This window comes from Leuresthes tenuis, unplaced genomic scaffold (assembly GCF_036924035.1).
Source record: "Leuresthes tenuis unplaced genomic scaffold, fLeuTen1.0.hap1 SCAF_11, whole genome shotgun sequence".
Lineage (NCBI taxonomy): Eukaryota > Metazoa > Chordata > Actinopteri > Atheriniformes > Atherinopsidae > Leuresthes > Leuresthes tenuis.
The window spans coordinates 33,352,571-33,368,061 of record NW_027325365.1 but is presented as its reverse complement, the minus strand read 5'-3'; the positions used below and the strand labels follow the sequence as shown (position 1 = coordinate 33,368,061).

The following is a 15,491-nucleotide window of genomic DNA, read 5'->3' as shown; positions in this document are numbered from 1 at the left end:
CCGCAATCTCCGCAACCTGTCGCCCACCCGCTTCTCCTCCGCTGTTGCCTCCGCTCTTCCAGCTCCAGCACATTCTCCTCCCTTCAGGTTAATGATGCCACGGAGTTCCTTTGCTCTACTCTGAGCTTATCTCTGGATAGTCTGTGTCCTCTATCCACCAAACCCTCCCGATCCTCCCAGTCTCACCCCTGGCTTAATGATACTCTCCGAGCGTCGCGCACCAATCTCAGAGCTGCCGAAAGGAAATGGCAAACAGCAGACACCTTTGCCTCATTTTTTACTGACAAAGTGGCAGCTATAAGCAAACAGTTTACCGAACCTGGTACCACAAAATCTGCATGCAGAAGTCCTACTGCATCATTTTCCTCATTCACCCCTCTCGCTCAGAGCAGTGTCTAAACTTCTCACATGTAGCCGTCCTACTACATGCCCGCTGGACCCCGTTCCTACTAATCTTCTCCAATCCATCTGTAACTGCAGCAGTCACGCATGTGATTAATGCTTCACTGACATCGGGTACATTTCCTACCACATTCAAGCAAGCTCAGGTTACACCGCTGCTCAAGAAACCTTCCCTCCCTCCAACTCATGAGGAGAATTATCGGCCGGTCTCTCTCCTCCCGTTTCTGTCTAAAATCATTGAAAGGTCTTTAAGCAGGTCACCGATTACCTCTCAGATAGCAACCTCCTTGACCCAAACCAATCTGGGTTTAAAAGTGGACACTCCACCGAAACGGCTCTGTTAGCTGTGACAGAAGCCTTAAAAGAAGCCAGAGCGACAGCTAAGTCCTCTGTACTTATCCTGCTCGACTTATCAGCTGCATTTGACACTGTCAACCACAGTATCCTTTTGTCCATACTCTCTAGCATGGGCATCACAGGGAGAGCACATTCCTGGTTTGAATCATACCTCACTGGTCGGTCTCTTAAAGTATCCTGGCTTGGTCACACTTCTGCAGCGCACCACCTCACCACAGGGGTCCCCCAAGGTTCAGTACTGGGACCTCTTCTCTTTGCCATATACACCAACTCATTGGGACAGATCATCCGATCACATGGCTTCTCATACCAATGTTATGCTGATGATACCCAGCTCTATCTGTCATTCCCACCTGACGACCACACGGTCTCAGCACGAATCTGACTGTCTCTCTGACATATCAACATGGATGAAAGCCCATCACCTTCAACTTAACCTCCCAAAAACTGAACTGCTTGTCTTCCCAGCCAAACCAACCATACACCACAGCATCTGCATCCAAACTGAATCCCTATCTCTTGGTCCATTAAAGGTTGCTAGAAACTTGGGTGTCATGATTGATGACCAACTAACCTTCAAAGAACACATTACCTCGTTTGCTCGTTCATGCCGCTTTGCATTACTAAACATAAGAAAGATCAGACCATACCTAAACCAACATGGCACCCAACTCCTGGTGCAGGCCATGGTCATCTCCTGCCTTGACTACTGCAATGCTCTCCTACCTGGTCTCCCAGCCTGTGCTGCGAAACCTCTGCAGATGGTCCAGAACGCGGCAGCACGTCTGGTCTTCGATCGGCCTAAAAGAACACACGTCACCCCTCTGTTCATTGAACTCCACTGGCTACCCTTAGCCGCCCGCATCAAATTCAAGTCACTGATGTTAGCCTGCAAAGTGCTTAATGGAACAGCTCCCATCTACTTGAATGCTCTTGCAAAGGCTTATGTCACAACTCGGTCCCTCCGTTCGTCCCAGGATTGTCATCTAGCAGTGCCTACACCACGCCTAAGACAATCCAAACTCTTTTCATGTGTCGTCCCACGATGGTGGAATGATCTACCGAGCGCTACCAGAACAGGGGCATCCCTGACTATCTTCAAGAAGCTCTTGAAAACCCAGCTCTTCAGAGAGCATCTCCTATCCTAGCACTTACCTTGTACTTCCCTACCCCCTCTATCTTTGCACTTTATCTTTCTGCACTTCCTTCTATGCCTGCACCCTATCTCTACTCTGTCACCTCTGACAGAGTCGGACTAGTGGGTTTCTTCTATGTAGTTTATTGTTAGCTTTTTGTATAGCTTGTTATATCTTGATTTGTAAGTCGCTTTGGATAAAAGCGTCTGCTAAATACATAGGGCTCTAGCACTGATCTTTCAGGTCCAAACTGCACACCTGTCTCGTGCGAGGAGCTGCTACTCCAGACTTTATACTGGAAGCCCCTCCTACAAGTAAAACAAATATTAATTAGCAGTCCCAATTAGTTAGCAGGGACATTCATGTCCCACAAACACATTTATACCATAAAAGATTTGCATGAATATAAATTAACCGGTAGAATTGACTTGACAATGAAGTACTCAGATTCACAACATTTCTAAGTCTTGCTCTATTCAAGCATTGGAACACTTCTTATTCTGGGTTAAATGCCAGTCAAGGAAACTTTGTGTAGGTGAGGCAAGGAAACAATATATGCAATAATCCAAACATCCAGTACCTGACATGTCTTCTAAAGGACAATGCTCTGCTCAACACAATATTTTGTTGGAGCACAACACAAGAAACACAACACAGCATAAACTCCACAATACAGCAAGCCTACCGGGTGAAATAATACTATAGAACAGTAACATTTATCTGTGTGTGTGACCTGTGTGAAACATACTTCTCAAAAGGCATGGTCTACACCATGACACTTTTCACATGACATTTTACATACTATTGCTTCTTCTAATCCAAATCCACTGACTGGTCATTATTACCTCATCTGACATTTGCTTCACTGTTTTCCTCACACTCTGTCCACTTACACCCAACTGCCTCAACTATGAGATAACAGACTTTGCAACAAATCCTCTACATCCTACTTCTTATTTATTCATTCATTTAATTATTTTTGCATAGTTTAAATTTACATAAGAAATAACAAGGATAACAAATAATGTAAAGTGCAGGGAGAGGCAGAAAACCCAGATGGGCTTATTTGAAGCCTTCCACTGGACAGATCCTAACTTTCCATTCTCGCTTTTTCCTTTCATATGCTTCTGCCACTAATTCCTTCCAAGGAACAGTCAGTTCTATGAAATAGACTCTCATTCTACTTCTAGACCACAAGACTATCCACAAGCATCCTCTAAGCTGCCTTGCGTCCTTATTGTCTTGTTAACTTTAACTTGCTAACTCTTGAACAAACTGAATTGCCATTCTCTTCACCTTAGATCCTCCTAAATTTACCTGCCTTTGTTTAGAGAATAAGAATAATCCCAGGTTTCTTTTCAGCACTGTCGCCAGGCTGACAAAGAGTCCAAGCTCTGTTGAGCCATGTATTCCTTTAACTCTCAGCAGTGATGATTTCATGAGATTCTTTATCAATAAAATTGTTTTCCATCAGAGAGAAGATTAATGGAATCCTTCCCACTATTATCACTAATGTATCATCAAGTAGAGCAGCTTTAGAAGTATCTTTAGAACCTGATTTGTTTTTAGACGGCTTCTGCCCAGTTGATCTTTCTGAGCTAACAACAGCAATAGTCTCTTCTAAACCATCAACTTGTATTTGAGACCCAATCCCAACCAGACTGTTCAAGGAGGTTTTCCCCTTAATTGACACTTCCCTATTGGATTTGATCAATCGGTCTTTGTTGACAGGATATGTACCTCAGACTTTTAAGGTTGCTGTAATTAAACCTTTACTTAAAAAACCTACTTTTGATTCAGAAGTGTTGGCTGATTATCGACCTATATCTAATCTCCCTTTTTTGTCTAAAGTTCTTGAAAAAATAGTTGCAGCTCAACTTTGTGATCATTTACATAGAAATAATCTGTTTGAAGAGTTTCAGTCAGGATTCAGAGTGCATCATAGCACAGAAACAGCACTGGTGAAAGTTACCAATGATCTCCTCTTAGCCTCTGATAGCGGACTTGTTTCTGTGCTTGTCCTGTTGGATCTCAGTGCTGCATTTGATACGATCCATCACAGCATTCTGTTACAGAGACTTGAACATGTTATTGGGATTAAAGGAACTGCATTAGGCTGGTTTAAGTCATATTTATCTGATAGATTCCAGTTTGTTCTTGTAAATGAAGAATCTTCCTCACACATTGGAGTAAGTCATGGAGTTCCTCAGGGTTCTGTGCTTGGACCAATTCTTTTTACTTTGTACATGCTTCCATTAGGTAACATTATTAGACAGCATAGCATAAATTTCCATTGTTATGCTGATTATACTCAGCTGTACTTATCAATGAAACCAGTAGGTTGGTCAGACTACAAGCCTGTCTTAAAGACATAAAGACCTGGATGACTCAGAACTTTTTGCTAAATTTAGACCAAACTGAAGTTGTTCTCTTTGAACCTGAGTGCTTCAGGGAGAAATTGTCTAGTTATATAGTTACTCTAGATGGTATTTCCTTGACTTCTAGTTCTACAGTGAGGAACCTTGGAGTTATTTTTGACCAGAATTTATCATTTGACGCACATATAAAACTGGTTTCTAGGACTGCCTTCTTTCACCTTCGTAATATTGCTAAAATGAGTAACATCCTGTCTCAGGGTGATGCAGAAAAACTGTTCCATGCATTTGTTACTTCAGGATTGGACTACTGTAATTCCTTATTGTTGGTGTCACAGTTTTTGTTTTGATTGTTGTTATGTTCAAGTTTTTTGTTATGTTCTTGTCATGTTTTTTCCCCTGCCACTTATTTTCATTCATGTCACCTGTTTCATTATCATCAGCTGCACACACTCACTAATCACCCTCCTCAGTATTTAGTCTCCCAGTTGGTTCATGTCCACTGCAAAATCCTCACTTTACCATTCATGCCACGTTTTGTCTGTTTCGTCAAGTCAGGTTTTTTTTGCCCCATATCCACAGTCTTGTTAAACCATAGTCATGTTAAATCACAGTCTTCTTTCATTGTCTTGTTTTGTCTTGTTATTTTTTTGCCACAGTTTAAGTTCTTCATAGTTAAGTATTTTGGATATCTGGCTCAGTCGCGTTTTCTTTTTTTGCCTTTTGCCTATAGGAATAAACCGTTTTGATTTTGAAGTCTGCATCTGGGTCCTACCTTTCACCCCCGTATCCTGACAATTGGGCTGTCCCACATATTCTCTGAAAAGCCTCCAGCTGATCCAAAAGGCTGCAGCCAGAGTTCTGATGAGAACTAACAGGAGATATCATGTTTCTCCAGTTTTAGCTTCTCTTCATTGGCTTCCTGTTAAATTCAGGTGGTCATTTTTGGTCATTAACTTGTGTTTCTCTGTCTCAACAGGTATCCTTTGAATGTTTTTTTTCCCCTCTCTTTTCTGTCTTCTCAAACCCCAGCTGGTCGAGGCAGATGGCCACCCTTCCTGAGTCTGGTTCTGCAAGAGATTTCTTCCTGTAAAAAGGGAGTTGTTTCTCTACTCAGCCTCATGCACGCTCAAGACAGGAGATTGGACCGAAAAGAAGATTCGGTGCAATCTGTTGGTTTCCTTAGCTAGGAATGTTTTTTAATTGACTCTGTATGTATGAATTGGAATAATTTTTAAATTAATTAATTAAATTGATTACGGTGAATTGGACTCTAATTGGCTTGAATTGGACAGTATTACATTTGTTTTAATTTGGCACTATATAAATAAAACTGGAATGAATTAAATGTGCACTCTGTTAAACTGTGATCAAACACAGCAGGATATGCACTTAAAAAGATATCTTTTCTGTTATAACACTTTCCTTTTAGTGAGTAACAAATTTAATAAATGCAGAGATGCGCATGCATCTCCTCAGATTGCCACAGTACCCATGTTTCTGTGACTACACTGCACAGCAAAATGTTTCCTATACTGTATGTATTATCTAAGAATAACTGAGGGGAACTGAAAAAAAGTCAGAAATTAAGGTGGACTATTTTGTTTTTGGAATATGAACTTCATTTTCAGTCTGTGTGAACTGAACTTTGAGCTAATTCTTCAATGTTTATTTGCCTAACACTGCTTGTCTTGTCCACAGGTCCCACTCTTCATCCCAGTGGTGTTTTGCCTTACGTGTTTCTTCATGGTCTTCATGTCTCTGTACTCGGACCCTTTCAACACAGGAATTGGATTTGCCATTTCCCTCACAGGCATCCCGGCATATTACATCTTTATTTACTTCAACAATAGACCAAAGTGGCTTCAGAGGGCTATAGGTAACCTAACAATAACAACAATGGATTATCAAACTTAACTGCTGGGTTTGGTTTGAAATAACTATTTGATTAATGAAGAAGTCCACTGATAGACAAATACCTTTCAACTGTTTATTTTATATCTTGACTTATTACATCGAGCCAGCTTCACAGATGTTTTGATTTAGCTTTTGCTAACAGATCTTTTAATCTGATGATTCAGGGTTTCTATCCTTTAAAAATGTTTATGTTTCTGCATTTAGCAGATGCTTTTATCCAAAGCGACTTACAAATGAGGATATAACATTACAGCTAACATCAAAGCTAAGTAAGCTACATAGAAGGAAACCACCAGCCAGGCTCTGTCAGAGGTGACAGTGCAGAGATAGAGTGCAGATACAGAGGTACAGAAAGAGAGAGTGGAGTAGAGGGGGTAGGGAAGTCCAGGGTAAGTGCTAGTGTAGGAGATGCCCTCTGAAGAGCTGAGTCTTCAAGAGTTTCTTTAAGATGGATGCCCCTGTTCTGATAATGCTCGGTAGGTCATTCCACCACCGTCACATAGGCTTTGTTTACATATAATTAGCAGTATAAATTTATCCCTGACATTTCAAATATTAAATGACTGCTTACTAAAAAGGCTATTCCAAACTTTTGAACTTTTAAATGTTATATGGAATAGTGCAAAACATTTACAGCGGATTTGGATATTTTTCAGACCCCTTTTAGTTAGTTGTTTCAGACAAATTTCTACTTACAATACCCCACAATGACATGGCTTGTTTGTTAATTAGTTGAAGACAAAAGATATACCTGTCAATTTTACCGTACAAATATGCTGACCCTCACATAGAACATGGTAATGAATGAATAGATAGACAAACTTTTTTTCACACTCAAAATTTATTTAAATGAACCGGAGCTCACATATGATTTAGTTTTTACTAAAGAGGATTAATGCCCTAAGATTGGGGGCCTTAAGAGGATTAATGCGAACACTCAACATGTTTCTTTGTTGTAACCAACATTTTCATATCTCAATTCTGTGTTGTAGGTTGATAATTGTACAGGCCCTATTGCTGGAACCCAGTAAATATTATATCATATAACATATATTTTCCAACTACATAATCTTTAGGATTTGTTATCTCAAAGGTTCTTAATATGGTCTTCTTTTTGCCCACAGATTCCTTCAACAGAACTTTGCAGATCATCCTGGAGGTGGTGCCTACTGACCAGTAACTGCATAAAAAACACCTCTGCTCCTTTTTGGTCCCTTCAAAGCAGTGACGTGCGGTGAGGTTCATGGCTGGTGAAGCACTGACTCCATCAGAATCAGATTTACAAATATATGAATTCAACAGAGTAGATTATTCAGTGAATAAGATGACAGGCCAGCTGGACATTTGGAGACATCTGTGCTTTCATCATTTCCACAAAATGCCAGCAGCTGTTTGGCAAGGAAGCAGGTGGCATTGATGAGATCTTTCAAAACCTCTTGGTTCTCCTTTACTGTAGCATTGTGGATGCTGATGTTCAGTCTCCGCCATTCATTCAAAGCCGAGTCGATCCTGGAGATCCCAAAAGTTTTTAGTGCGATCTGGGTTTAAATGTGAATATTACAACACTAATGTTTGCTGAGGCTTCTCTGCAAGTTTTTCATGTCACAATATCCCATCTGAGTCCAGACCTTGTCACAGGTTGAGAAAAGAAGGCAGGTACAGCAGAAAAGGCGGCTGTCCTCGCTGGACATCCACACAATGTGCCAATCCGTTTTCCTGTCATCTTGATTCAGCAGCACATAACAAATAAACACAAACACAGCAAATAACTTAACAAATATATCTTATTTAAATGCAACCTTCCCAGGTTCTCTCACGTAAGAAAACATAGTCAGCATGGAGCTTTCGTACTATTTCAAAGTGCCTCTCAAGTTAACACAGCTGACTGTGTACAATTGAACAGAATAGACAGTCAGACTACAATAGTCCTTTTAATTATAGTGCTTTTTGTGAGTCTCGCGGTGTCTGTGTTGCTTCACTTCAGATTCACATCACCTCAAAATGACTCAAGCAAACTTCTCCCAAAACTTTCCCAGACTCGCCTTGCACTGGTTTCAGCCAGGGAGTGATAGTTTCCCAGTCTTTGTTGTAGCTGCATTTTCTTTCCTTAGTTGTACGAATCGTGCTTTCCTCCCTTTGCGACCATGTCTCGTGCTGCATGCCGGTGCCGCTCTGGCCTGATTTGCGTTGTTTTTTGTTGGTGGGCGCGCCCTTAACCTGCATCCGCTTTCCCGTTTGATTGACATGATCAATCAGCCCGCACCGGCCACTGATGACAGCCTCACTGCTTTCTCCACACAGCCACAGCCAAAACTGAGGTCTGCTTGTCAATAACAATGCGGGACAACGTCTCAATGTGAAAAGTAATGAAGATGCGTGATTGTCCCGCGCCTGGTCATACGTCAGCTAAACTATGGAAAGTCAGGGGAACATATATTAAAAGTGTTTGAAACATTTTATTGGCGACATACAGAGAGACAGTAACACACTCTCATTGCATGGCAGAGCACAGTTTATAAGGGATTGCGCAATCCAAAGTGAGGCTCAGCTTGCTGCTGCCTCACTGTGCGTCTCTTCTCCATATTTGAACGGAAATGTGAAAATTGTTTAAGTTAAATGGAAAATCAGTTTATAGATCACACCCTTTTGATAAATATAACCATTTAATTTATTTGTTCATGATACATTTTTTCTATGATGACTCATGGCATTCCATGCCTGTCCTGACCACACGTCACTGCTTCAAACACAATGTGCACACAGGCATGGAGATCAGAGTAAACTTAAAACCTTAATGGTTGTATGTCCAGAATATGTTTTTATGTCCATAATGTCTTTTTTTCTTTTTTATATAAACTCATTGGTCTTTAGTTAGTGAGAAAAATGCAGTTAGTAGTACAAAGGCTGCCTTTATGAATGGGTTTTTAATATGTTGTATCTGACTTTGTATTGAATTCTTTGTCACACATTGTCAATGTTACTATAAAATCTAAGTAGCCACAGACATAGTAAATTTTTTTTGTTTGTTTATTCATAATTGATCAAGTGTTGTCACCTACGTCCATTGTCTAAACATTCAAATAACACCCTGTCAAGTAGCTATAATCTTTCTCAACAATAAAGGACTTCAGTACAAAGGAGTGTGCCGTGTGTACTTTTTCATTTATTGATGATTTTACATTTCTCAGGAATATTGTCTGAAATTAAAAAGCAAAGGACATTTGATCATGTTGCAATAAGGGTACGTCTACATACAGAGGCTGTGATGCAAATGTTCAAAGATGTAGAGCTTTTATAGGGTAAACAGACACAGGCCTGCATTTTGTTTGTACGAGTCATGAATATGTTGAGGCTGTGGAATATCCTCTTCTCAGAGCAGACAGTCCCGCTGATACCACCAAGGCTATGGGACATTCCCTTCTGAGAACAGACAGTGGCAACATACGAGTGCAGCTGTTTTTCACATGCATAGGCACAATAGTAGCAACTCAAGCAGTTACACAGAAGTAGAAATGATTGTGATTATGTGAGCATAAAGGATAAAAAATTATTATAGTTTATAGAATTATTCTGTTCTGTTTATATGTCATGCTTCCTAGAAACTTAAAAATAAAAAAATAAATATTAAACGTATGAAAAAAGTGAAGAATTCACTTATAAGATTGTTTCATATTTTATATACAAGTGAATCAGAGTACATCTGTAACATCAATACTTCACTTAGTTATATTTTCATAGGGTTTGTCATAGGCCATTCAGTCATTTTCACAGGGCACTGTCATGGCTGCTGGTAGCCACGCACACAAACAAGGTAGAACCCAAGAGCAGACTGGGACAGGGTAAGGCAGAGAATAGTTTATTTATAGTGATTAGATGGTAAAGAGGTTCCAGGAGATTCCAGTGTGGTGGTTCACTAAAAAGAGAGTGTTTGTCAGTTGAGTTCAAGGAGAATCCGTAATGTGAATAGTACAACTGCGATCATCAGTTGAACTGTGTAGAGGACTGGGAGCTTGTGGACCATCATTAAGTGGTAACACACAGAAAGGCATAATTAACTGAACTAGGGCACACATTCCCCTCCAATCAGCAGGACTCAGAAGCAGAGATGGATTAATGGCACACTGTAAAAAGGCCAAGTTTTATTTTGCGGCCTAAAGTATTTAAAGTAGTTAAGACTTTAAAATATGAGTTATTAACATTTAACGCAAAAATTTAAGTCAGCCCAGCAAACAAAGCGATTTGTTGGCGTCAATACAGTTACTTAGTACCACTTATATCTTTGAGTTGCGATTCCAAACTGTTTGGAAGATGCAGGAAAGCCAACTTTTGGAGTTGAGACTTGTCACTTGCAGTCGGCTGCTCTCTCGTCTGGCTGTCTCCCATCAGAGGTGGAGTTGACTCCACTCAGGTAAGTTTTAACTTAATTTTCATGCAAGTTAAAATAATGTCTATAATAAAAATAATAATAGAAATCAATAAATAAGATAAGAAGCATTATCATTAGTAGTGAAGCACTTTGAGTGGTCAGCTAGACTAGAAAAGCGCTATACGAGTACAGTCCATTTACCATTTACCATCATTGACAACAGTAAATGTTAAACATGAATAACGTAAGTGAACTTTACACTAGTTTGTTTGTTTATTGTTGAGCCAGCACAAATAATGTGCTGGTTCAACATAAAAAATTGAGGTAACAATTTGAATAGATTTTTTAAAGTTATTTCAACTTAGCCATAATTGAGTCAATGCCACAAGGTTGATCTAGTTAGGCAAACTCATTTACTTTAGTACAGGTAACATGATTTGCTTTGTCCTTTACGAGCTTAATTAAGTTGAAGCAACTTAATTTTCTTTGTGTAAAAATTACTCCTTTTCGTTATGTAACCTATTTCTTTTCCTCTGATTCTACTCAGAAATGTCTATGCTAATTGTTACCTTAATTCTTTTGAGTACTATTAACTTATTTTTCTAAGTCAGAATAAATTAGACATTGAAATTCCAGCTTTATGATCAAACGGTTTATTCAAACATGGCTGCATATTGACATAGCACACAAAACTTTAGCCTCCATAAAAGAAATGCCATAAAACATCCCTTTAAAACTGTCTCAGAAAGACCTAACGTTTTGACAGTCATGCTGATCAGACTGATATAAATTCTTTGCATTACTGAAAGTGCATTATTTTGAACATATAGGTGCATTTAATGAACTCTACACCACACACTGCACTCTGAACATTACATCTACTATACAGCATGTTACTCATCAAAACATGGCAAACAACAGTGCAACATTTCCTCTTTAATTTGAGGATGGTCTAGCTCTTTATATTCTTTTTAGTACAACAGTTTATTTTTTAGCAACATTACCTTAAGACTGGCGCTCAGATCATCCAGCTCGAGGAGTATCTTTTGAAACACTTCAAAAAGATTTCTCAGTTATTTTGGGTAGCTGAGGTTGAGTGCGTATGTCAGCCCCATGAGCAAGGCACAGGCTCTGGGAATATCCACACCTGTTAGGACCTCTGTTCCCTCGAGGACGATCTTTGCATGGGCTGGATCAGAGCCACCTCGTGTTGTGACAATCTTCATCAGATGGTCCGTTCTATCCCCATCTCCATCCTGGTAGGTCAGAATTAATATAAATGTTTAAAGGGTTTGTAGTGGGTTGGAAAATGCCACATATATTTACTAAGTTACTTTTAAATCTTATGTATAAAATAACTGGTGGCAAACAACATATCTCTATGTGAAGCACAATGGTGTCTGATTTACCTCCTCTTTGAAGAGTTCCTCCTCCTTTTCCCTGAGGTACACCATTAAGCCACGGATGGCGACCTCCCTCCTTGTCTCCACAGAATTGTCCTGTGAATAAGAAAAAGAATCTTGAACTCCTTTTGCAGGAAGATGGGTTGTTGATAATTGCATCAAAATTACATAACATAAGTACATAATTTATTATTCAGTTTTAATTTATATGTTTGCCTATTTTATTATTATCTGACATATTATTCCCTTATGATAAATTAGAGTTGTAAACAGCTACATTTCAATACATCCAGGAGACAATAAACAATCTTACAATTGATTTTGAATTGCTATTCTGGCCACTTGTAAAATTTAGGCCCATTATTCACTCTCCAGTTACACTGGCAGCACTAACAATAGCCTAAGATGTATCCCAACATCACCGAATTGAATGTCCTATTTGAAAGGAACTACATTTAATTTATTCATACCTCTAACAGCATGTTCTGTATGCGCTGAATATTTTTGCACTCCCCCCTCTTGAGGACAGCAGGGACATTATTTTCGGGGAGTATTGGTCCAGTTTTGCCAGGAATGTTGTCTCCAGGCCCACGGTTGTGATCCTCCTGAATTCTTGGTTAATCTGTATACAAAAAAGGGCACAAATAGGCACAACATGTTAATCTATACAATTTAGTCCAAAATAACATATACTGTAATCTGTTTTATGGAAAAATATTTACTTGAGCTGCATCAAAAAGAGCCGGCCATCTTTCTTTCAGGTCACTGACTGCTGGTTCTTGATTAACAACTTCTTGTCTGCGAATTGAAAATGCCTTTGCCATTTTTTCCCTGATGAGCTGACAGTTGTCCCTTTTCCTCACTTCATTTAGGAGCTCCACTCTTCCATGTTCCAAACTTTCTTCTGTTTCTCCTTGTGGGTGAGGGGGCAAATAGTTAACTTCTGACTTTTTTGGCCTTTTGACATTCTTTGCAGGTGCTTTTTCATGTGGTCTTCTCTTTCTGAGAGAGTTCACATCAAGTTCAGGGCATCCATGCCCTCTTAACTTGGTTCTATAGTTTCCCATCTCATATTTTAGTCTCTGTTGCCATCCATAGCATCCATTATATGAATCTTTAAGGCAAGGATGCTTCTGAATCAGCGCCTCAGCAACTTTCGAGAACTGTGCGCTTGTTGGGTAGGCAACATACTGAAAGATACTTTCAGCCAGTCTCTCAAGGATGTCTGAAAAGACTGAGGTCAAGATGAGTGGAATGCCATCCTTCTTGAAAGCTTCATTTCCAGAGGCAAGCACAAGCTCTGTGTCATAGCCAAAGTGAGGTACCACCGTTGGCCACCGCTGTGATCATTGAATCTCATGTTCAGATGATGATAGAATCACTGTATCCTGGGATCTGGAAGAGCAATTGCTTTGAGCGGTGGTCACTGAGGTACTGTCTGAGGTTGCTGTGCTGTGGATGGAGACTTCTGATTTGTTTTCAAAGGAAGTGTTCACTTCAGTTAAGTTCAGTGTAAATGTGGGAAGTTCAGCAATGTTAACCACTTTTATTGTATCCTTGTCTTTGATGTCACTTGTTGAGGTAAGACTAAAATATTCCTCTATAAAATCAGCATCCTTGAAATGCAAAGTAAAGTTCTGTTGAATCTCTCTAACAATAGAGTCAAATTCAGCTACAGTCTCAGGGATTCCATGAGGTAAGTCAAGTTTGCGAATGTCATGGTCCTGAAGAATGATTCTAAGTGTGGCTTGATGAGACATTGGAGTATCTGAAAGAGAAAATATGTCACTTCAATTGGATTTACTGAATAAATCCAGTTTCATCCTCTAAACATTATGTATCAGAGGAGAATATTGACACTGATAATTACCTGTGATATGGTAAAGACTTTTAATCAACTTTGTGATACTAACTTGCATTTCCATTGAAATATAATTGAGGTAAAACTTAAAATTATCATGTCTGATTTTCTTGAGGTTTAAGTCAAACAAATGAGAAGGTTTTAATGACCACTTGTGAGGGACCGAGCTGGTCAAGCACGAGGACGCAGAGAAATTAAAAAAAGAAACGGGTTTTATTTACCCAAAGAACATAACATCAGGGCCCTTAAAAGACAAACAAAATAAAGTCATAACTTCAAACCAACTGTTCAAATGATAAGTAACTTAACACAGAAACCATACTAACTTGACAAAGAGCCAAACTGACCTCCCAAACAGGAAACAAAGGAGAACTTAAATACTGGCTGATCAGACCAATTTTGAACACAAAAGGGGGTAACACATACTAACAAATAAAGAAACAGAACCTAACAGTTAATTTAATAATTACTCAAACAAAGAATTAACAGCACAAATAAATAAACAAATTACTTGTAAATCTAAAGGAATACATCTTAACATCTAAAGGATGTAAACTACACCGTGTCCCCCCTGATGAAGCTGCCTTGGTACAGGCTCATTTCACTTCCTGTGCATGTGGCTTTGCCTGCAGCTTGTGCTCACTTTTGCCCCCCAGCTCTCATATGGCTCCTCCCACCACCGATAGAAGAAAAGAAAACAGGTTTAACATAAAACAAGTTTAACAAAGTTGAAAATACAATTAGATCTAAATGTGCGTACTTACAAACAGAAATAATGTATTTCAACTTAGTTTAAACAAATATGTAAACAAAATGATATCAAGAAATACACATAACATAACTGAAAGTGTTGGTGCATGGGGTTACCGACTATTTAGCTGTGCGGTTGTAGGTGCAGCCGTCACAAGGACAAAATGCGCCACTTCTAACATCACTTACTTGGAACTGGGATCCTTCTCCAAGACAGAACCTGCAGATGTGTGTAGCTGAGAAGCTCTCCACAAATCCTCTGATAGAATGGGCGCCAAGGTTATCTGCAACAACCCAGTACACAGTACCTTTGACTTGCATGCCTAATGAAGGAATGTAAAGTCCCTCTTCTTCAAGGCTGGCAAGATCTTTTAGCAATGACTCTAACACAGCATCATAGCCAAAATTTTTGATATCATCAGCCTTGCAGAGAAGTGCAAGGTATATTGATGTCAGTGATGATCTGAGTAGTGGTGTCACATTTGCTAAAACCCAATACACAGCAGTAATTTTGTGCTTTCTTCTTGAAGTACCAAGTGTCACAGTTTAGTCATCCAACCATCAGTAATTTTCCATTGATCCTGCTTCTGCCCTACTCAGCCTGTCAGCCACACACACCTCATCAGTTCACTCCACTCACCTGTGCACACAGCTGCCTCTCATCACATGCAATCAGCCCAGCATATAGTCACCAGCTCCACACTCTATCCTTTGCCAGATTGTTCTTTGCCATGCATGTCTTTCCAGCGTTCTCCTGCCAGCTTTACCGGTACCGACCTCGCCTGTCCCTGATTCGTCTGCCTCCTGGTAATTCGACCCAGCCTTCTGTCCCTGACCAAGAACTTTGCCTCTCCTCTCCTGATTCCTGTTTGCCAGTTTCTAAACCGTTTGTCTGTCTGCCAGTCTCAGTAAAGCCTTGAACTT

At 39.8% G+C, this 15,491-nt stretch overlaps 1 protein-coding gene across 1 annotated transcript in view; it reads left to right on the top strand.

The window, feature by feature from the left end:
• Positions 1–9,029, top strand: part of slc7a11 (solute carrier family 7 member 11) — a 38,579-nt gene extending 29,550 nt beyond the window's left edge. The window contains exons 11-13 of the mRNA XM_072396270.1: positions 5,972–6,149; positions 7,312–7,408; positions 8,935–9,029. Of these exons, the coding sequence (XP_072252371.1) occupies positions 5,972–6,149; positions 7,312–7,367 (234 nt within the window). The 3' untranslated portion in view covers positions 7,368–7,408; positions 8,935–9,029. The remainder of the gene's footprint in view (positions 1–5,971; positions 6,150–7,311; positions 7,409–8,934) is intronic.
• The last annotated feature ends 6,462 nt before the right edge of the window (positions 9,030–15,491 follow it).